This window comes from Hippichthys cyanospilos, chromosome 13 (assembly GCF_059441005.1).
Source record: "Hippichthys cyanospilos isolate Australia breed blue-spotted pipefish chromosome 13, RoL_Hcya_1.0, whole genome shotgun sequence".
Lineage (NCBI taxonomy): Eukaryota > Metazoa > Chordata > Actinopteri > Syngnathiformes > Syngnathidae > Hippichthys > Hippichthys cyanospilos.
In genome coordinates, this window is record NC_142381.1 from 12,030,490 (window position 1) to 12,053,962 (window position 23,473).

Here is a 23,473-nt window from a genome sequence, read left to right on the forward strand (position 1 = left end):
TTTCGTGGATGTTTTGGGGTATATCTTTTGTCTCAATGGGGCTAGTGACCAATGTGCTCGGAAGAAATACCTGGTCTTTCCAATGATGCCTCGTTTTGAGTGGGATGCAATTAACTTTGCTGTCTTGCGGAGATGAAATGAACAGTGGGCACAAATGAATATGCTAGGTCTTAGGTTATACAAGCATTTTATGTCAAAATAAAAATGCACAAATGAAGTAATCCCCTTAAAAATTGTGCTTTCTGTAGTAGCTTAAAGCAAAACGTTCCAAGGCTACTCCAATGAAATCCATGACTTTTGTCAGTGAGCAAAGTAAGTTAACAAAGAAGGCGATTAAAAATTTCAGTAATACAATTTCAAATTTTGTTTTTGCATGGTAATAGGCATGTAAGCAATGTGTTATGTATTATGATTGGATACATATATACAATTTTTCCATGATCGTTTTGTTTTATTAACAAAATCACAAACTGAAATTTTAAGACTACAAAAAAAATTTAATTGCATTTTTGGTCATGAGTTAAAGTCACTTGATTTTGAGTATCCACCGATATCAGTCTCGATTTGACCCGATCGGGGGGAAAAAAAAGTAAAAGAATGCATACAAATGATCTGAATCATACTATTTCTTTTATTTGACCAAAAAGTATCCCATCATCCAATTTTAAATGGCTCTAATGCAGTAATACAACCAAGCAAATACACATTTTAAAGCAAAAAAAATGTTACAAGTTATATTTAAGTATCCCATTTTAAATATACAAAATAAAATCATAAAGAAAATGTATAACAGTAACAAAATAAACATCTTGTCAAAAGGTGACATCAATTTCACAAGTGCAACCTTGCAGAAGCAAAACTTCTTATTCCACTTTTAAGAGGTAGCTTCATTCTGTCAAAATAAATTTCCATTTCAGGACATTGCTGAATATGGACTGGCTAGCGTAATATTAAAATACATATTCGTTTCACGCAAAGCACTCATGACATCAAACGGCTGGCGGAGTGATGTCAGACTGTTAGCAGTCATACATCAGCCACCGGGAAAAACCTTCCGGTTACGACTTGGTAGACTGCTACTCAAGCGCATCCAAATATGGGCAAGCTTGCTTCTGGGCGCTGGTGCAGTGTGAAAAGGCCTTGATGCTTTTGTAGAGAATTGACAATGAAATACACTATAGATTTGTTATATATACAGTAGTCGCCTCTGTAGCAAGGCATCTCCGAATGGTTGATAGAAATGGTATAAAGCAGATGTACCTATACTTTGATCAGTGTACAAGAAATGTAAGCAAGGTGAGTGCAACGGTTTAACATTTAAAAAATTGAATCCCTTTAATTTGCCATTTATTGCTGTCACAGCCAGATGGGTTCGTACGTCTCTAGTGAGAAGCGAAAATGAATGAAGCAGCTGCTGGGTCAAAAGTAACTCAATTACTGTTGATGTTTAGCTGCGCAGTAGGGCCTTGGCCCCACTTTTTACCCAGCATTCATAGCACTGTCACTTCAACATCGCCTGCAGGGACATTACTGCACACCTGGAAACATTCACTGTCATTAAAAAACCAAAAAACTTTTTACAAGCAGCTGCTCTGTCTGTATTTGTGCTGTCTTTTATATCCGTATACATATTATGTATTTTCATACTTTGCATTGAATTACTACTGCGGTACTGTCTTATAAATGTAAAATACTGATTTGTAATGAATCATAAATGATCTTATCCATGAGAACTTACTTGCCACAATGCTAAAGGGAAAAAATACATGTAAGCTTTTTTAATTGACACGGTCAGAATTGTTAATTGATGTAGTTTACAGTGGTGTACTTTACTGCTATGCATTAAATACAAATACACACACTTCATTTGGGGACATTTTAGCCCTAAAAAAAAAAGGACTCTGGCATTAGAGTGCTATAATGAGCCTTAAGGGGCACATAAAATAAGTAAGAGTCCTCTGTGAAGGACTTAAATTGAGCATATTGAAACTTTACAACTCTGCAACTCTGTAATGTGTATTCAACAAGATACATTGATTTTCTAATCAGTACGGAAGTCAGTATGTTTTAACAGCTTCAATATTTTTAGGGATACCTGACCTTATATCAAGGTTCCGGTACTCTAGATGGCAGCTGATAGTTTTTGTCTGCTCTCTTGGAACAGTTGTACAATCAGTAGGGATGGCAAATTAGAATAGAAAAATGCCATCATTTGAGGAAAATGTTATACTTGAACTTCAAAACTATTTGTCTTTTATTTTGGGCTGGCGCATTTAGTATATTAAAAGTACTAGTGATATCAGTACTTGTCATATAAGAGACTACCCAAAAGTTGAGGACTAGGGTATCAGTCAGAAAAGTGGTGTCAAACATCCTTAAAATATTTATGACTGCACTGTTTGCTTTGAAATTTTGGACCCTCTTGTAGGTAAATGTTTATCAATGATGCATTGCACCAACTCTTCACTATAATATAAATTACAAGGCTTTCTCTGGCAGTGTCAGTTGGAACCAAGCATAATTATTTGAAATCAAAAAGATTGTTCAGGTGTACTTAATATCACTTGCCTGTGAGTCTATATACAGTAGGTGGGATATCGTGCTGTTTAGCAAACTGCTACACAGATGCAGCATATTTGTGTGGACTTCCGTATATGGAAAGGTAGATCACTTGGAGCTCCCCTTGAAGCGTAGCGCGGTCAAAACTTTGAGTAAAATGGAGAAGAAGCTGTTACCCCCGCGCTTTGGTGGATCTTTGAGGGCGTTGATGTGGGTCTTGAGGTGCCGGAACACTGCGTCATCGAACAAGGAGGCGTCTTCCGCCATGATGGCCATTACCAGTTTGTGCGGACTACCAAATTCCAACATGAGGTCTTTCAGCACCGGTGTGACCACCTTGTCAATGCTGTCCAAGGAGCGGATGTCATCAAAGTAGCGGGGGCTGATCTCATCCAGGGCCCGGAACAGGAGCCGTTCAATGGCAAGGACGAGGGCGTCGATGCGCACGCCGCGCTTGCGCCTGCGCTGTAGCCTCTGGTCAAGCTGGCTGAACAACGTATACACCAGCAAACGCGTCAGCTTCTCCTGCATGGCCGGCACGGTCGTGGACTCCAGCTCGGACGACAGCTCTTCAGAGGAGGCTTCTTTGCCCGGCGTTGTACCGGTGCGTCCAGTGGTGCCGGTGCATCGGTCCGGGCTGAGGGTGTGCACCTCGGGCGTGTGGGTTTTCTTATCCGGGGTGGTGGTGCGCATCGTCGACGCTGATGCCGAGGATCGTTCCAAGTCAAGCTTGGGGACCACCCGCTCCTCCCTGGGGAGTTCTTCGCTGGTGGTTTGCGGTGTCATAGCCTTCTCCACTAGCTGGTTGATGTCAGCAAGAGCGCCGGACACCTCGTCCGCGTATGTCTCCTCGCTGGAGGGCTCTATCTCCAGCCAGAGGAAGAGCTGCTGCAGGAACCTCCACACAGCATCCTCCGTCATGGCGTAGAGCACCTCTGGGGAGAAGATCTGACCATCCCAGTGGATCTTACCTATATTGCGAATTGGGGAGAAATTAAGAAATTAAGTTAAATTAAACTGATATTTAATATGAAGTATGCAGCTTATTTCATATTTCTTTGAAAACAATACTAATCATAATGTGGACGGACTTTCACTTGAATAGCGCTTTTCTACCTTTGGTATTCAAAGCGCTTTGCGCTAACTACTGCTTCACCTACTGCTGACGCAGCTTCAGGAGCAACTCAAGGAACTCAAGGACACTTCGACATGGTCATGATGGTCGGGGATCGAATCCACAGCCTCTGGGCTGGGAAACAACCACTTTACCACCGAGCTACCCATGGGCTTGGGTGGAAGCCAGACTACCCAGAGAAAACACAGGCACGGGGAGAACATGCAAATTCCACGCAAGAGGGTTGGAGCCAGAAGAAAAACATAACTGTTATACAGGAGCTTGCATTGCAGCATTTTTTTTTTTTTTTTAGAAGTTTGGAAAAAAAAAAACTTATTTTGAGCCTTGAACCTGAGCCTTTGAACAAAAAAATAATTTTAGGTCACCAAACTACTGAAACATTGGAAAATTTAACATACATTCAAACGTTGAAAGAACGTCAATTCAAGTTTAGCGTAAAATTTTGCCTGAAATCTAAATAGCACTAACTTTTTGTGAGATACAGGCAACATATAAAAGGAGCTATGTAACATATTTGGCCACCACTTTGTTTATCTTGTGGTGATACAAGGCAACAAAAATGGATGGTGGGTTAAAGTAAAAGCTTTAAATGTCCCTGCATTTAAAAAGCTTTATATCAGATTCGTTGACGCCTGCAGAAACCCTGTAAAAATCTCAGGTACCCCCTATGGTGCCTTCACGTACCTCCATTTGTGCTACCAGTTAGCAACCACAGCAGTGGCCTGGTGAGTTACTGCATGATGAAACTCGATTCATATAGAAAGTTTAGAAATTTGACAGCTTCCAAATTTTGCAACACTAAACTTACCCCGTCGGCCCCAGAGGACCGTGTCCATTAAGGGCGTCTTCGGGCGGCTTGACGGAACCTCGTACACTTCACTCTGACAGGACATGACGTACTCGTACAATTGAGAGGTGAGGCCCTCTGAGAAGGTCCCGATCTTCTCATCGATGTACCGCTTGACTTTTCCTGCCCGGTCCGGGATATCCAACTGGCTAAACTCGTTGTATAATTTATCCACGCTGTCCTGGATGCATTCGAAGTTGAAAACCGGTTGCTGAGACTGCCGCACGCATAGCGTGCTGGTCCGATAGGCGGGCCGCTCCGATATCTTGGTGCCATCGCTGCCCACGAGGGCTGGGCTGCCGCTGTCTTCGGCTCGGGAACGGCGATCCGGCGTCAGCGACACCAAGCACGCGTCTCGGTTCTTGAAGGAGCTCTTGAGCGATCCGAGCATGCGCGCGAACTGCATGCGAGCGAAGCGGAAGAAACGCAAGCGCCTCATTTTTTTGCCGGCCATCCCGGATTGCCTCTCCAGGTTCTTGAAGAAGTTCTTCACTTTTTTTAAGATCAGCTTCCAGTTGAGGTTGAAGCGCGTGATGCGGGCCTCGCCGCGCACGCACGCGTCCCCGGAGCCGCCGTGCGTGTCCTGGGTGATGGTCCGGGTAATGTCAACCGCGGCCAAGTGCGCGTCCTCCAGCGTGACCGGGTCTATCACCTCGGGCGCCTTGGCCTCCTTCGGGTTGGACCATTTCAGAAGGATCCGTTTCACGCAGTCGGTCATCTCGTTCACCTTCATGTTGGAGCTTCCGCACAGCAACTGGCGCGGGGTTCGAGCCCGAGCGAACACGTGCCGGAAATACTCGACGGCCTTACGGAAGATGGAGGCCAGGTTGGCCACGCTGGACATTGTCCCTCGAATGAGGAGGGTGGGCTCCGAGGGCCACTCGGTGGTGCTTTTGGCCACCGACAAGGCCGAGGTTACCCGGTGCCTGACCTCGGATTCCATGAGGGAAGTGAGCTCCATGACGCCCTCGCACTTTTGCGGCGGGCTGTCCAGAGCGGCCGAGAAAGTTTCCGTGATACACTCGCTGAGCCTCGGGCTGCACCGGTCGATCGCCAAGTTGACCTGCGCCTGGGACGCATGACCCCGCAGGTGCTCGATGAAGACCGGCTGCAGGTGCTTCACCACGTCTGACGTAATCTTTTGGATCACCTCGGTGATGGTGTCCACCAGGATGGCCTTGGTCTCGGAATCGGGCGTGCCGGCCACCAGTAGGGCTCTCTGAGTGGCGGAGATCTGACTGACGCGCGATTTCACCGCTTCAATTATGGCTTCCGGTTTTATAAGCTCCTCCATTGCTGCCCCCCTACATCCGTCCTGTTAGAAAAAAGGATTCGATTCACGCTTAAGTCATCCGCACAAAACAACATTTCCACACAGAGCTGGACTTAGCGCACTTCTATCAGACACGTCCTCTCCAATTGGCCAAACATGATCTTTCATCTCCTTCTAACAAAGCCCCGGGCGGCGAAGCGACAAAAGGGTGACGTCACCGGCGAGTGTAGAACGTGCCCCACAGGAGTCTTTCTAATACTACGACCGATGACGTCACCGGAGTCGACGTAAGCGTGAGATGCTGCTTCCCTAGCCATTCACTACTGGAGCGTGACGTCACGCTGCAAATGTACAATTAGCATGTGTTGTTTTTTTTCTCTCGATGAGATACAAATAGTGCTAGCTTATATAGAACAGTGCATTCTGATAAATTCCTGTATAGTGAAAACTATGACAAGTTCAATTCAAAAGAGTGACAGTGATGAATCACCCAAAAATTACGGACAATTTGCTTTTGATTGCAATGTCAGCATAACCCTAAAATATACCACAGCAGGAGTTCACAAAAGTTTATTTCAAGTGCCTCCTGAATTAAATAAAATAAAAAAATACTATGTTAAATACTGCACATTCTGGGACTGTGCATGTGATAATCAAAAGTGAGACGCATGTTCTATTCCACAAAATACATATAATATTTTTGCATGCTACTGTACCATTATATAGCATCATTTCTTTTCAAATACCAGTTTAATGGAAATAAAACAACGAAATCACAATTTCAGTGTTCATGAACATCCCACTCAACTTGAAAAAAATCTTTTCGAAAGTGGTAAAGTAAAAAAAAAATAAAAAAAAAAAAACTGCTTTTGTGCCCATGTCTTATAACTGGGAATGTAGTTGCATTCAGAATTAAAAACAGAATTGACAGAATCAGAATTGAAAACAAACTTCTAAACTTTGAATATTTATTTTTTTGTTTATTTCATTATAATATATTTTTATTATTATACTTTGTTATTTGTAATCTTATTCAAATATAGTGATCATGATATTGTGAACACATTCAATTGAAACTTTGAATTTTGAATTTTTGAACTCTGAATTTTGATCAAATCTAATTTTGACCAAATCCAATCTGAATATATTTGGAGGGAATGGTAAGATACTGTCTCCCACCAGCGCTAAGCAGGGCCGTGTTTTTGCCAAACATACCTTCTGAAATGTTAAGAAATTTCAGTCTTTGTTGTCAGACCTTATAATATTTTACCACATGCTTTGGAGATTTTGAAGGGTCCTCTGAGACTTAGCCAATTTATTTGTCCACAGTAGTGGGCATTCGTTTTTGCTTTATATCTATCTATATATCTTTATTCATTTGAGCTGCCCTAGTAAGGGCCTTTCCAATGATGTGTCGTGTTTCGGTGGGTTGCAATTAGTTTGCTGTCTTGCTGGGACAAATTGGACAATGCAACAAAACACATGAATAATAGGCTAGGGCTCGTGCGGATGCGGCGTACCTTGCCCAAAGTCAGCTGGGATAGGCTCCAGCACTCCCACAACCTTCGTAATTTTTCAAAAATTTATTTAGGTCTGGAATGGCCCCTGATAGGGAAAATGTTCTCCACACTTGATTTAAAGGGCACCAGTCGCTAACCAGCCATTGTACCTCTAAAAGTTACACTGATGTACCTTTTATTTGTGACAAGTGCAGTGCTATAAAACTTTCCTCTGGCATTCTTTCACATGAGCAATTATCTGCTTTTCAATGGCTCGTATTTTGTAACTCTGTCTTCCACACAATTAGTCAGCTAACCCATAAAAAGCTTCTATCCTGGGAGCGCCAGTGTGTTAATGGAATCTCCTTGCAGCCTTCGCAGACCGACGATATTTTAGTGCAAATGTGCAATCCACAGGTGGTAACATTCATCATCCTGCTGACGCTTTTGTAGGAGGTAAGGATGTAAAAAGCATATTGATTGAATCCGCTGCATCCCATGTGATCTTTGCAGACAACCCTTGAGGGTCAACGAGGCGTCTTCACTGATTGGAAACACTGGACGAAGGCTCGGCAGCCGTTAAAGGGCACAAAACAATCTGGGCCAATGCAGGTAATAAATGATGCTCTTTGTTGTTCACCTCTCACAAAGCACGGAAATGAACTTTAGTGAGAAAATGAGGAAACATCATGTTAAAAATCTGTCATGGAATCTGTGGTTTATACTGATCTTAACTTTTAAACGTTTCCAGCACTTACTGTGTAATGCCCTCACATGTGGGAAAGTTGAGCCACAGTTACGTATGCATTTGACATCTGTTTATTAAATGCTAGAAGAACAATGAAATGCAGACCTAATGAGCTGGAACCGCTTTCAACCACATCTCTATTCCAAACAGACAGGGATAATGTCACACATTACCCACCATGCCCCCCCTCTTAATTCAATGCAAGCTATTTAAGCACAAATTGACATTATCACGAGTGGACTGGGAGACTGTGCAGATCTCATATATAAAGTTGAGTATCAATGCCATTTTTTGGTGATTCTACATCAGTAAAGTTGCCTCAAAGATTGAAATTTACTGTGGAGTAGCATCAAGTTCTCCCCCACCCATCCTCATCAAAAACCGTATTGACAAGTACTGTATACAGATAAGTGGCCGTGAATGATGTATCTTAACACACTTTCTACATGTCAAAGCAAAATTTACAGTACTTGTTTTACATTCTCCCTCCATGAGCCATCACATTACTGTGGTGGGGGGCTTTGTGTGTCCCAATGATCGGAGATAAGTTGTCCGGGGCTTTATGCCCTGGGCAGGGTCACCCATGGCAAACAGGTGAGAGACCAGAGGCTGAGGAGAGGGAAGTCTGGGCTTCCCTGCTCAAGCTACTGCCCCTGCTACCTGACTCTGGATGAGTGATAGAAAATAGATGATTGGATGGATGGATTACTATCAATTATTATCAATAGTATTAATTATTTTTTTATCATTATATAAAAAATTAAATTGCTGTCTCTACGTTGTAAGATTATTTGACCCAAGGACAGATTCTCTTCCCAATATTTCCAATGATGTAAAAAATAATTACAAGTTTTCACTGGAATGAAAAGAAGGCCTTTGTGTTTACTCATTTAAATAGAACTACTGTACTTATTTTTTACAAGGTCAAATTTGTCTCATCTTCTGAATAACTCTTGCCAAATTAGCACAAAACTAGTTGCTTATCATTTCCTTTCAACTTGCAAGACTTGTCGCTGATAAATCATGTTCTCTTTAAAAAAAAAAAAAAAAAAAAAGCTTACTAGTGCAATTACAAAAATCCAAGTTCTGCAAGAACGGAATGGATGCCAAAATGCGGGGTAAAACAATAATTGCCTGCATGCTGCAGATAACCCCCCCATTCATATTAAGTCCTAGGAAGAATATTATGCTGGCACTGCACATCCATGAAAGTGGATGCAGCAATACAACAACTTTATCAGTATTTTTTTTCATGCATACACTGGGAGTGTGTAAATTGAATCTATAGGAGGATCCTGTTGTTGTGTCCACTTGTATTTTCTGGTCACAGAGACAACAAACTGTGCTGAGCACTTTGTTTCATTGCGCTGCAGGCTTATGACAAAGAATATAAGGAGAATCGTTTGCTGGAATGCTTGCTTTCACAATCAGTATGCAGCCTGCCCACACACATAGTACAGAAACACATACTATACAGAACATTCACTTCCTCAAACATTCTGCATTGCTATAGTCTACAAAGAAAAAGTTGATGCATTTAACTTAGGTTAAGATATAATGCTATTATTATTATGTCATTGTTGGTGTTTAACAAATTCATATACTGTATACGGGAAACGGAATATTTTACAAAGCCTCAATTACACTGTATTAATCTACAAAATTTGCAATATTTCAATCTTTTAGTGCCATACAACATTGGCCAAACCCTCCATAAATAACAAACAGCTTTGTGTCATTTGAACCCACATTGCAAATATTAATGTGGCAGTAGTAAAATACTGTTACGCTAGTAACCGGGAAGTACAGAAAAGGTGAACCCTTGATAGATTAAACATTGGCAAAATTAGTCAAAAAGTAATTTATTACAAAAAGGGCAGGTAACGCGTGAATAAACATGTCAAAGTAGCAAAGTAATAACAGAGGTTCACCAAAGTGAATTCAAAGTACAACAAAGAGATATCAAAAATCTATGTAAAACAAATCGGTACCAACTGCAAAGGGAAACAGAGGCAGCAGGAGGACAACACCAAAACTACAAACTACAACTAAAAAACTATCACGAAAAACAAGCACAACAAAGTAACAAACACTCTATCAGGAGAAATTGACTCCAAAGGAACGTGGAACTCAGGATCAACATCAGCTGATGAATAATAATCCAGCGTTGTCCCCTTGCTTCTGCGGCACTTAAATATTACAGTAATGACTGATGACTTAGAGGAGTCACTGGCACAAACGCAGACAAAAACAGGCATCTACTGTACCTAGTTTTACTTTAAAAAAGTGACTTGACGACTCATTGGAAAAATGAAAAATGTGCGCACTTTGCAAATACATCCATCTATGATCTTCTGCTTATGCGAGGTCGTTGCTGGGGCAGCAGCCTTAGCAGGGAAGCCCAGACTTCCGTCTTCCTGGCCACTTCGTCCTGCTCGTCCAGCGTGTTCTGAGTCATCCCTGGGGCCTCCTCCTGGTGGAACATGCCTGGCAAACCTCACCAAGGAGGCGTCCGGGAAGCATCCTCACCAGATGCCCAAACCACCTCAACTGGCTCCTCTCAATGCGGAGGAGCACTGGCTCAACACTGTCTCCTACCCGGATGACCGAGGTTCTTACCCTATATCTAAGGGAGAGCCCAGACACCCTGCGGAGAAAACTCTTTTTATAAATAGAGGGTAAATAGAGAGCTTCACTTTTGGCTCAGCTCTTTCTTTACCAAGACATACCGATACTGAATCCAAATTACAGCAGACGCTTGCACCACTCCACCTGCCAATCTCCCGTTTCATCCTAACCTCACCGGCGAACAAGACCTCAAGATACTTGAACTCCTCCATTTGGGGCAGGATCTCATCCCCAACCTGGAGAGGGCATTCCACCCTTTTGAAACTCCAAACTCGGTTCTCTGAACTGTGAGGCAGATGTGCTAACCACTGAGCGCCCCCCAAGGCCATTTTTATTCATCCAAAAAATATTGTTATTATTATTATTATCAGTGTTTGTGCTGTGTGTTTGTTTGCCTGAGCTTTCAATCCAGTGCAGGGCTCCATTCAATGAGTTTGGCGCACATCAAATCTTACTTGCGGCAATGAAGGCGTTGCTGGAGGAGGAAGTGTTGAATGGGCACAGCAGCCGTGATGCTTTCTCGTGGCTGACGTTGGCCCTGAGGCGAGCGTTCAAAGCGAGCTGCGAGTGACGGGAATGAGACACGAAGGCTGTGCAGTTACATGAACAATTGTAGCCATGCGGCAGTCAAATCCTACTCGAGTACGATCAAATACCTTTTCTAAAGTGAGTGCTCAATGTGCTCACAGTGGCCAAACAGTGCAGCACAATCTAACAGCTGTTAGTGCTTGAATTCTTTACAAATCAATGTGTATTATTTAACCCTTGGGGAACCTTAAAAAAAGGTGAACTAAAGACCATAAAAGGTGTTTATAAAAGTGTTGAAACAAATAATATGTTAATATTTCTTTTTACTTTTGACATCATATTTTTTTTCATGATTTTTTTTAACGTTTTTATGTTATTTTTGAGAGAAAAAGTCCTAGCTTTTGTCAATGTATTATTTTCCACAAAAAGGTTTCCCAGTTAAATAATTGAGTTGACTATATTAGGGCCTTTAATATAATCTTCCTCAATAATCTATAACACATTTTGGGCACAATGAAAGTGTTTCCAAAAATCGGCCAATGTAACCCCTAGGGTTCATTTATTTCACAATGGATACTTGTATTTTGTAGGTTAAAAATGATTTATTGCTGATTTTGATTTTCAATGCATTTTGTAAAAACTCACCCTATAGTTATTTCTACATATTGTTCATTTGTCTGTGAAACATGTCCACAGAGCTGTCTAATAGGTGTTCAAGTGTAAAATTATCCTATCTTTCTCTTCCCTTTTAGTACAAGCTATATTAGCTTGGGTTGATATAAATTAAAAAAAAAATCTCTCTCCCATGTTTGCATGTATTAAACTTCATCCACAATTAGCCACATTGCCTTAAGACAGCCATAATCCTATGTTCTGGGACTTTGATGCAGCATAGTCACTAATTTTACTGTAGCACAGTATCTGCCTGATGCATTTTGTTCAAACATGCTTGTAGTCACCATGTGCAAGAAAAAAAAAAGAATAAATGTTAAGCATCACTGGCAGATCAAAGCAACAATTGGGTCAGAAAACTACCACATTCATTCTTTATCTGCACAGTCTGAGAGAAGCATGCAGTACATTTTATAGTGTGGCCATAGCTATAAGCAATGTGGAAGTCAACGAAGCAGGAGGATGCCAAATTTGCCTGGCAAACACTCGGCTGTCCCACCTCCCAAAAAAATAACAAACACAAATGCAAATGAATAAATCAAACCGTTTCATCAGCTCATATTTTGATCCTGTTTTGATTACTGCCAATTCCACAAGGTTGTTTTCTGTATGCAAAACAGGCATTGCTGATTTCTGGCAGAAGAATAGTCACCTGCCAAAAAGACGCAGGCACCACTCCAAATGCGCTTAATGGATATTGAAGATGGAATAAAGTCATTAGAATGGCGGATGTATACGACCAAGTGAGTTTCATACATGTGATTTGCTTCTGGGTGATTAAATCATATACTGTAGATGAGAATGTTTTTCCTTCTTTATTATTATTAAAAAGGAACTCAATTCCAAAGGTTTCTCTACAATCCAATGTTCTAGGCAACCCCTATAGTTTGAACATGGTGTTCTGATTATTAAGTTTGCATTTGTGGAATGTGAATTAAGCAGCAGTTTTTTTTTTTTTTTTTCCAGGCGCAGCCATTTTACCACTGGATATCACCTTGAAATGACATCACGGATGCTGACGGCTTAGTTAGCAACCAATCAGTTTTCTGTGTTTAGTCATGTGATGTTCACAAGTTGAGCCATGACTGATTTTTATGTGAACTCTGAGCATCTAATGTCATTTACGGCAGAAAACAAGAGGTAAAATGGCCACCCCTTGAGATGGATAGAACTTGTGGATATTGAATCTTAAAACTTTCACTGAAAGCCCAGTTAGAATGTATTTTTGACTTATACTGTCCATTTAAAATGGATCTTTGACTATTGTCGTCATTAGTAGTGAATGAGTTCATTCATATTCCACAAACGCATTATTAATCAGAATGCCGTTTTTAGACAAGCGGGACTTCACAAAACATTATTGTAAAAAAGATTTTAAAGTTGACTCCCCTATTTAAAGTGCCTTTAGTTTTACAGTACATTGTATTTATTTTGAAAACATTTACATTATTTTCAGAACTTAAATTGATAAATAATTTTATCGTAGTTCTTTTTTTTTATGAGAAGAGATACTTTTTGTAATGACATAAGTTTTCTCCTAAAAAAAATAAATAAATAAATTAAACAGCTTTCACAATTTTCTTTACAAATACATTACTTCATTGGTTTGGTTATTATTTTATTTAATTTTATTTTCGCCACTTTCCCATGCATTTATTCTCCGGCGGTTTTCTTGTTAGTTTTGGCCTTTTTACACTGGCATGAAATTGAGAATCAGGGAGCAAAGATTTCATAGGGTCGGTTAAAATCAAAATTTTCATTATCTTATGTTTTATAATACATACATATCACTTCATGGAAAATGTCAACTATAGTTTGTTAAAAAATAGGTTTTAAGGATGCACGTGTTTCTCAACCTACCAAAGGTTCTTACAGCGTCGAAGGTGTATTTCGAAGGTGTATTTCGAAGGTGTATTATTGTTCTTGATCCACTGCTAGGGCTACCGGAAGTGATATTGGCTGAAATACCACAAAGAAAAGCTAAAAAAAAAAAAAAAAAAACAGATTACACACACACACACACTGAGAACTTCTGCACAATTTCCCATGCGCTACACAGAATATTCAATGGCGAGCAAGGTTTGTGTTTTCAAGAAAACTGGGATTTTGGCACTGCAGAGCCAACAGGAAGCTTAAATTCTTCACCAAGAGAGGGTGCTACCATATTATGAAAGAGCCATGAAATCCCTATTCACAAGGCTTTTGTGGCATCGCAGCTCCGGAAATATCTGAAGACACTAAAGGTGTTTGATTCAAACCGCAGAGGACAGTTTCAAAATTCTATTTGGTCATTTGACTGCTGTGTACCTGCTATCTAATCAGTTTGTGATGACAGGGATGCTTTGTAAAGGGGTTGTAGAGGTCCCGAGAAAAAATCTTCACACCCAACAAAATTGTCTGAGACTTGCATTTCCATTTAAACAAACTTTGCAAAACTAATCAAAGTTTTTTTTTTTTTTTTTTTTCACTTTTTGAAGAGAGAGCCAGCCCTGTAGAATACTGGGCACTAAGTCCATTACCCAATCAAAGCCACCTATTATAAGCAGTTGCTAGGCTACCAAACCTGCCTTATGCGGATCACCGTCTATGTGATGAGATTTATGCAGTTTTGACACTTGAATGCATTGTGCCAATCCGCACAGTGTGCACTTGAAATAATACTTGGGAGGCACAAGAGTGGATAATCTAATGAGGGGTGGTGGTGAAAGAGACGGGCGGACAGCAAACAAGCATATTGGATGCCTGCAGAAGGGCTGATATTGAATTGACTGACATGTTTTCTCTGGTCCACAGCAACTTCAAGTTTAGAGCTAATCTCCATTTTCATGTAGTGTGAGGGGTTTTTCATCAAGCATCAATTTTCACAGGCATTTTTGGAAACATGCCATTAACACTTAGGTCCACTGGCGACCCAATTGCCTTTAACATGTTTTGTGATATTCATGGCAAGGAGTGATTATGATTTATAGTTGCTGTATGAAAAATTGAACCATCGGAAGGAATAGGAATAAAAAAAAAAAGCATTAAAAAAATGAATCAAAATGTTTTTCAGATGATAATTGTAATGTTAACAACAGTGCGTACAAGTGTAAAATAAGTTAAACACTATACATTATTTTATACATATTTATCTTTATAAATATAAATAAAACTCAAAATATATTGACTCAGATGGTGAGTCCTTTCACATAAAGGCAAAACGTGGTTGACTTTTTTTTGGATAAAGTGTTACTTTTACTTTCATGTTTGTATGTTATACGTTTGACTAAGTGACCAAGTAACTGTTTTCCCAATTAAAATGAAATTGCGGTGTCTAGTTCTAGGCCCTCCAAAAAGGAAAAAAAAAAGTGATTAAGAAATTAGCACACCATTTTAAAAAGCACAGTACATTTTAAAATGTAATGAACCGCATTTTGTAAAGCGATAAACAGGTTCTGTAAAATGGAAAGATGCACAATCACACACACAAGTCACCACAACTGTCACCACATCAGAAATATTGTCCAATCCAAACATTTCTGCCCCAACTCAATAGCTACAAAACCCTTTCCTCAAACTATCAGCTAAAGCTAACCTGCTGACATGCCTTGTGAAAATGCTTACAACAGCTAAAAAACAAAACAAAACAAAAAAGGAAACAGCAGCAATGTTTCATCTAGAGTATCATATACACAATATTGCACTGATACGCTTTGTTGAAAAAGCCTGAAAATGTAGCAAGCAAAACACAGGCATGTGATCCAACTTGAATCTCATGTTGCGTCAAGCATCTAATTGGGGAAACCTGCTGTGCATCAGGTAATTGGACGTTCGCCCACCAACAGAGGGGTACATTTACTGGCATAATCGTACATTGGTGGAAATTCATTGTTCATTATGCACTAGATCCATTTTTCTCCGACTACTTTCTTTGGTGCTGTTGGTATTGCACTTCAATAATGCAGTAGATGTCTGCTCATAGCTGAATTGGGCATGCTAAGCCATTGAGCTCTCGACAGAAATTAGTCATACATCCATCCTTTTTCTTCACACATCTTGCTGGTGAGCTTGAGCCCATCTCTGATCACGTTGTGATGTATAGTAATAAAACAAACAAACAAAATAAACATTGAAGGTAAGAAACTTCACATATAGATTTGTTTTAACCGTTGCATTTATTTTAACATTTGGTAAACTGATTTATTATGACTACTAAAATGAATCACCATAAACAATGTGACGTTTATATCAACACACTTGTATTTCCTCTATTGGAATATTTGTTTGTAAATACATTTTAAAATGTCGAAAATAAACAATTCTGCAGATATTTTATATACGTTCATATGTTAAACGGGAAGTATTTACACAAAACTATTTCTGAACTTGAACGGCATAACTCTTATTTTGAAAGTAAACGGAATAGAAAAACGTCAACAATCGCACATGTCCACCTCTCGCTTGCCGTACTTCCTTCCGCCGCTTACAATTAAATGTTTGCTATCTCAAAGCTTTGCATTGGACACGCTGAATTATACATATTAAGAACATACTAAATATTTTAAAATACATGATCAGAACTGGAATGGACATTTCTGAGGAGTCGTCCTTGAGCAGATAGCATCGAATACGGCGCCAGGTACTTTGTTACTTTTATTCTCTATTCAAGCCAAAGATACTTAGCTGTTAGCTTCGCTCGTACACTTGCTGCTGTTATGGAAGTTCAAGAGAAGGTTTTTAGTTTCATATATGATACAAAGGTACATTAATTATTTGCTGATGATGCTGTCGTTTGACTGCTCTCTTCATTTCAATATTCGTTGCCGATGCAGATTCAATATTATGGCAGTCGGTGAGTGTTCAGTAACAGCACTTCAGAGGTTAGTCATTTGAAAAGGACATATTTTAATAAAGTAACACAATGTGTATTATTTGCTTAACTTTATAGCTTGTTGACAAAGCGCTTCGAAATCCTTCCAAAAATTGCAGAAGACAAAGAATGTGACGAGGTGACGTTAGGGACTGTCTACAAAGTTGTTTGCATTAGTGCACGGGAAATATGTTGTTGGACAACAGTACGTTTGAATATACGTCATGCTACGAGCTGTTTCTAATGTTTTTGATAATTTGAGTGGTGGGAAATGTTAATACAGCGTAATCGCAATTGTAATTTGTGTACACTTTCTATTTGGATTTCGATAATGAGCTCACCTTTTTCTTGGGGGGGATAATATTTGAAGAAAAAGTCCTCACAGATGATGCAATTATAAATGCGTCCTCCTGGGGGAAATGTCCTTATAATCAAGACATGCATGTTAATAATGTACAATTATTTAACAGTCAAAAGTCAAAATTTCCCAATCTGTTTATTAATCATTACCTTTGATACCTAGTTCAGTGGGAATGCGCTGATCTGTGGAAGTCAATTAAATAATTCTTTGGACCATAAACTCAAATGGATTAATATGTTAATTATATTAGACAAGTGTCAGTGTCTATATGAATGCAATTTTTCGATACAGCACATCGTCACTAGCCAATATTGACTCTTTGTGCTAAGAGAAGCCCACCTGCTAAATGTTAATCCCCTCATCGACTGACTCCCCCGCGCCTTCATTTAGAAAGTGCCTTTCACCTTTCATTCATTCAAGCAGACAGGTGTATGGCCGCAATTCCCACTGTGTGACCTGAATGTGAGTTAGGTTACTATGCAAGTCACTCATTAGTCGGTAGATTGATGCGTGTCCTTTTCAACTAGTTGCTAACAAGGGAATGCATATTATATGCACGTTTTCAACAATTAGGTATACCATTATAATATTGTGTTACCTTCAGAGTTGAATGCCAGCAAAACATGTTTGGTTTGACTGTTTTTGTTTTTCACTACAGAATAGTGACAGTGAAAAAAGCACTACAGTTAATTAAATCTAATTACATACAAGAGATAGACCAATATGATTTTTCCAGGACTGATACAAATTATTGGTATGCATTTCCAGTAAAAGGGGAAAAAACATTGACTTCTAATCTTAAAATATAGATTCAAATTTCTCCAACTCAAAACTGTTGAAATTTCTTAAAGCATATAGTATGAACACCTTTTCAGAATTGCATTTTCTAACAGAAAGCTCAGGGATCTTCTAGTGTCATCAGTGCTTTAAAATGTTAAATGAAAACTTAGACAAGTACAGTAAATACCATAACTCCATCCAAAAAAAAAAAAACCCAAAAAACCTTCACATATAGTATCTTAAAATATACAGCAAGTTCACAGGATCAGCATCATCACTTTTAAAGTTAACTGTAAATTTAACCCTTGTGCTGTATTTTGTCCAATACTTTGATCTTCCCATGAAATGTATTTAACCTTATAGGGAAAGCATTGAAAAATGACACTAGGGAGCTGAAATTTCACTCATATGGGCAAAAACATGCATTGTACCTCCCATACCTACCTACATTGTATTTGACTACAACTTGAACTATATCACACACTGTCAACAAGATACTAATATCATGATATGAACCAAAAATTCCATTCTGTTTTTTTGAATTTCAATCAATTTCATTCAACTTGAGATACAAGAGACTTCTTCCTAAGCTTTACTTCAGTGTAGTAATGAAGATATCTGTATTTGTCATGTCATGTCAGCAGGTTGTGCCTTATATCTCTGCCTGCTTGCCTGATTGATCCACTAAGAGTGCACTTCCATGACCTTGTGTTTGGAGCCCGCCCTTACTGCTCTATTGACCCCAATTGTATATCTTTAATTGAAGCTGTGTGGTATAGTTAGAAAGTGTGTTGATGGCTATAGACTAAGATCATTTGATTGGGCCAGTAGGAAATAAGTTAACCTATTCTCTGCCTGCCCAGTTAAAATACTGTATTTGTGCAGGGGACGTGGTGCATCGACTCAGTTTGAACGGGGAACGGCCTGAAAAGGGCTATGTTGGACCATTTCTGCCATCCAACATTACAACTCGAGTGACTGTTTCTGACTAAACTTTAGCGCTTGAGGCGTTTTGCTTGACTTGGCTTTTTTTACCACCCCGTTTGGAACGGTTTTGAGAATATTTGCCTCGTATACACCCAAATCTTATCCGCCCCCACTGCTGGTGAGGAAAGGTGACATTTCTCATTATGCGATGTTTTATTGAGCCTCCTGGGTTTTTTGGGGGGCGGCTGTGATGCAGGATGAGAAAAGACAGGTGCTGTGTTGATGGTGATTTCCAAGTGGTGTAGGGTGCTTGTACAAACAAACAAAGGTTGAGCAATTGCATTTGACACATTGAAAAGTTGTTTTTGTATTTCAGGATTACAGTTCTAGCTGGCACTGTATTTTTTTCAGCAAACCTATTGAAAAGTTGTTTTTGTATTTCAAGATTACAGTTAGACGCAGCAATCTTATTGAGGCTGCTTGTGATATACAGTAGAACCTCTGCTGGACTGCCTCAAGGGTACAGCAGTTTTGGAAACTGAAACTACAGTTAATGTAATATGCCTTGCCCAGCCTTTCTGTGTGATGTTGTTGCCTGACTCTTGCACATGAATAATTTTATGGCAGTGAAGATGTTAGCATTTTGGATTTGAGATTTTCGCTAAGTGGAGGCTGCCACATTGTGTGCCACAGGCTGCACTGATGTGAAAGTTGTTGCTTTTACAGCATTTTATTTCTAAAGAGCTGGTTCTAATGCTGAAATAACTGGTGAAATAGTTAATAAAGGTATTGATTGAGAGTTCCATAATCTATTAGATTTGATTCACAAGGGCTTGATTCGATCCATTACACTTCAATTTTTGATTCAGGGAAAGATTTCATACAATACAATTTTTACTGTAATGTGGAACATATTCCACATCCATCCATCCATCCATCCATCCATCCATCCATCCATCCATCCATCCATCCATCCATCCATCCATCCATCCATCCATCCCAGCTGTCTAATTGCTGTGTGGAGTTAGTATGGTCTCTGAGTATTCTGGTTTCCTCCCACAACCCCAAAAACTTGCATGGTATGTGAATTGGAACCTCCAAATTGCCCTTAGATGTGTGAGCGTGAGTGGTAGTTCCTCTCTATGTGCCCTGCGATTAGCTGCCAACCAGTTCAGGGTGTCCTGCGCAATGCGACAATTAACGAAAGCTTCTTTTCTTCTCTAAGTTTGTGCATTAATAAATATATGAATAGTGACAAAGAATTGAACCCAATGCAGTTACATCAAACACGAATGTGCTTGAACATGAGCTAATGTTCTGAGTCTTATATACCCTTAATTATCAGTATGACTTGCATAAGAGTGGTTACGTACGCGTGATTAACATTAGCCTCGCACTTAATGCCAATTAGCATACTCTTCTACTCAGAATCTGAATCTACATTCAGATGGTGTAATAACCATGAACAAAAAAATATCACTGTGGCACGATATCACAGTATTAAAATTACAGCGCTTTTTTTCCATTTAACACAAACTATTTTTAACATTTGTTAACGTACATCATGTTCAGTACAAATGCATAAACAAATAATTGAATCATGATGTGATATATTTTCAAAACAACTTGACATGTTATCACTTGTTACCCTTTAAATGATTCAGAAAGCAGGTGTGTTGGATCCGCATGAGCATAAAAATATGTTTCTGATGAAAAATGAGCACCTACCTTTGCCTTTTAAATCATGTTTTGAGTGCTATCTTGTAAGTTCCAAGAAAGGCACAATGTCATAACTTGGTTTTGAAGTAGATTGTGGGAGGATGGCTGCTGGAATAAGTAGATTTTGGGGCATAAAGATCTGGCCACACCTGCTTTAGATAGGCATAAGATACCAATACGGGTGAGTTAATCACTCTTTGTGTGATTATCCCATTGTATTTCCTCCAGGTGATTGCTGCATTCATCATGTATTAGGCCTGCACAATTAGTTGAATTTTAATTGCAATCACAACTGGCTGCCACGATTAATTAAGCTCATCCTTGGTGATATTAACTTTTAAAAAGTCAAGGATTTTTTTTCGAATACATGTCAATAGATAGATAGATAGATAGATAGATAGATACTTTATTCATCCCCGTAGGGAAATTCAAAGCAAGCACTTTGTCATCCTACCATCAGGGGGCAATGTTTCATATATTTTTGCATTGCAAAAGCATCTGTTTTTCTCACCCTAATATATTATTTACCAGTGTGAAAAGGTGTTGAGTTTCTCATCTTATTCCTAATATATACCGTGCTAGCTGTCAATTGAGACCCATTTTGAAAAATCCGATTGGCAAAAGTTTGCATAAATTCTGTTCAAAATGACCAAAAATGACAGTTTGACTGCTAACAGTTGCTTAAAAGTAAATACTGTGCTTGGTTCTAAGTAGGCTTCATTTTTTTCATTGGTTTATACTCAGCAAGTAAGTTAGTTGTGTTGACCTGTGTGACAAATTTTTGCCATGTCTTGGTGGGTGAATTTGTTTGAATTATTATTTACTTTTATTTAATTATTTATTTAGTTTATTATTATTATTATTATTATTATTATTATTATTTGTAACTATCATCCCTTGAAGCTTGACAAGGGTGACAGAATGAGATACTACCTCTATTACATACAACTTTAGCCACCATACATTATATGTGGGTTACAGGTTAGTTTTATGGTTTATTGATCAATATCCAGCATGGAAAATTTAAATAAACTGATATACTGTCTCGACTTCTTATTGTGACCAAATACCAATTTTGTTCAATTGAAGTCACCATTGAAACCTCCATGCCCCGTTGTTGTCTTTTCCACTATGTGGCATTCAGTAGCAACCTTGCCTCCATAGCCCAATGGAGTCTAATCATATATGATAGCTCCTAAAGGTGTGAAGTGAATTAATTTCATAGTCCAGTAATTTAGAAAACTGGATTCACATTGACAAGTCTATGGGGGGTGTACTTCATTGTAAATCTCTGGGGGCAATTTAACAATCACAGACCCTAACCTAGATTTGACACTTGTATATACAATATGTTAATGTCAGATCTGTGTGATCAGTGGTTTTTACTCATGCCTCTAAAATGGTGTTATACACAGTTTATATAACATACGTATCAGTGGATTTTCATTTTTATTTTTTGTCAACTGGATCATTGTCTCATCTGTTCCTAACATTTAACAAACCGACGTGTGTAATACTTTTGACTGAGATCCGAGTTACAGGAGGTAGCCACGTGTTTTGCACACTCTCTAATTTGGATAATGAGTTCTTCTCTGCTAAAACAAGAGGGTTTTACGAGCAACTGCACCAGTGAAAGCCCATCCACACCGCTCCCCCAACTTTCCTCGGCGCTGTCACAATGACTTTTTGATGAAAGATAGCTTCTGAGTTGCTGCCAAGGCGTTTGAAAAGACTCCAAGCTCTAAAACCAGGTTGGCTGCAGCGGGTGAGACATCTGGATAAATGTGTGAAAGGATTTGACTGCTTTTCCTGCCTCAGAGGAAATGCTGGAATCAGATGAAGCAGTGTTACAACTTTAATCCATCTGCCAGAATCCCCAAAAATGCTCCTTATGAGTATGTTTAATATTTACTTAAAATATTAGAATATTAACTGTGTGAAATTTATAAGTGATATGCGAATGCTTGCTGATTAAAGTAAAAGCGCTGGGTTGAATCGATGTTTCACCGCATTAAGTAGCGCTAATTAGTTGGCTGTCATTGAAGGCGACAGTGATTGTTTTTGATGGTTGAAGATTCCACCAAGTCATAGTATAGCCGTCCGTCTGTCCTCCATCCATCCGTTCATCCATCCAGCCATATATAGTTTTCAGGGTCGCTGTGAAATCTGTTGCCTACCCAAGCTTGAACAGAAAAAGTAAACCCTTGAGACATCATCCGTCAAACGCGGAACAGACATTACAGCTGGGCATACACTGTATGGTTTAAAAGTGTTGTAAACTGAACTACTTAGTTGCCTCAGAAGTCAACCTTAGCGATTGAATTGCTCGCGCTACATTCCGCAGGTATCTAATGTGTGTGTGTGTGCGTGTGTTTGTCAGTGTGTTTTATAATTTTATGGCTTTCTAAGCAAGATGGAGTATCCCGGCTGGGTCCTGCTAATTTGAAACCTGCATATGTGTATAAATTTCCCATTGACTGAATTTAAAATTATTTTGTTATTGTGATCATTTGTGTTACCTCAGACTATTGACCCAGATGAAGATTATGTGTTGTGGGTGCGGTTGATTGCATATCGTTGATTTCAGGTTTGTGCATGCGAGGTGGGCGGGGCTGTATTTAAGTGCATCCGTGTCCATCCGTAAGCGGTCACCTGGTTCAATGGTGCAGCCGGAATGAATTGACGCTTTGCAACCTGCTACTGCTACTACTGTTAAACTGCTCTTATATGAATGCGAATGTGAATAAAGGCAATTAAAAAAGTCTAGTTGCATCCACCATCCTTGTTCCATTTAGCCCTCCAGAAGGAGTGTTATACTAAATCGAATAGTTTAAACTAAAACTGGGCAATATGTATTCCTAGTATGTGTGAGCTCATCTAGACTTTGATTGGCTACTGTGTATCTAATCTTTGAGGATGCTGCATCCTGCAATGATTAAAATTTTGAA

At 39.4% G+C, this 23,473-nt stretch overlaps 2 protein-coding genes across 3 annotated transcripts in view; one reads left to right on the plus strand and one right to left on the minus strand.

Annotated features, from left to right (window-relative positions):
* Positions 1–631: 631 nt before the first annotated feature.
* LOC148413869 (uncharacterized) lies at positions 632–5,967 on the minus strand. Its single transcript, XM_088431594.1, has 2 exons — positions 4,503–5,967; positions 632–3,530 (listed from the first exon to the last, which is right to left on the minus strand). Exons 1-2 carry the CDS (start codon positions 5,833–5,835, stop codon positions 2,668–2,670), a joined length of 2,196 nt encoding a protein of 731 aa, XP_088287720.1. The 5' UTR covers positions 5,836–5,967; the 3' UTR covers positions 632–2,667.
* A 10,376-nt stretch (positions 5,968–16,343) lies between these two features.
* The window catches only part of enox2 (ecto-NOX disulfide-thiol exchanger 2), a 159,033-nt gene continuing 151,903 nt past the window's right edge, over positions 16,344–23,473 (plus strand). For both annotated transcript variants that reach the window (XM_088431722.1, XM_088431721.1), the window contains exon 1: positions 16,344–16,507. The gene's annotated coding sequence lies outside the window, so the exon portion shown is untranslated. The remainder of the gene's footprint in view (positions 16,508–23,473) is intronic.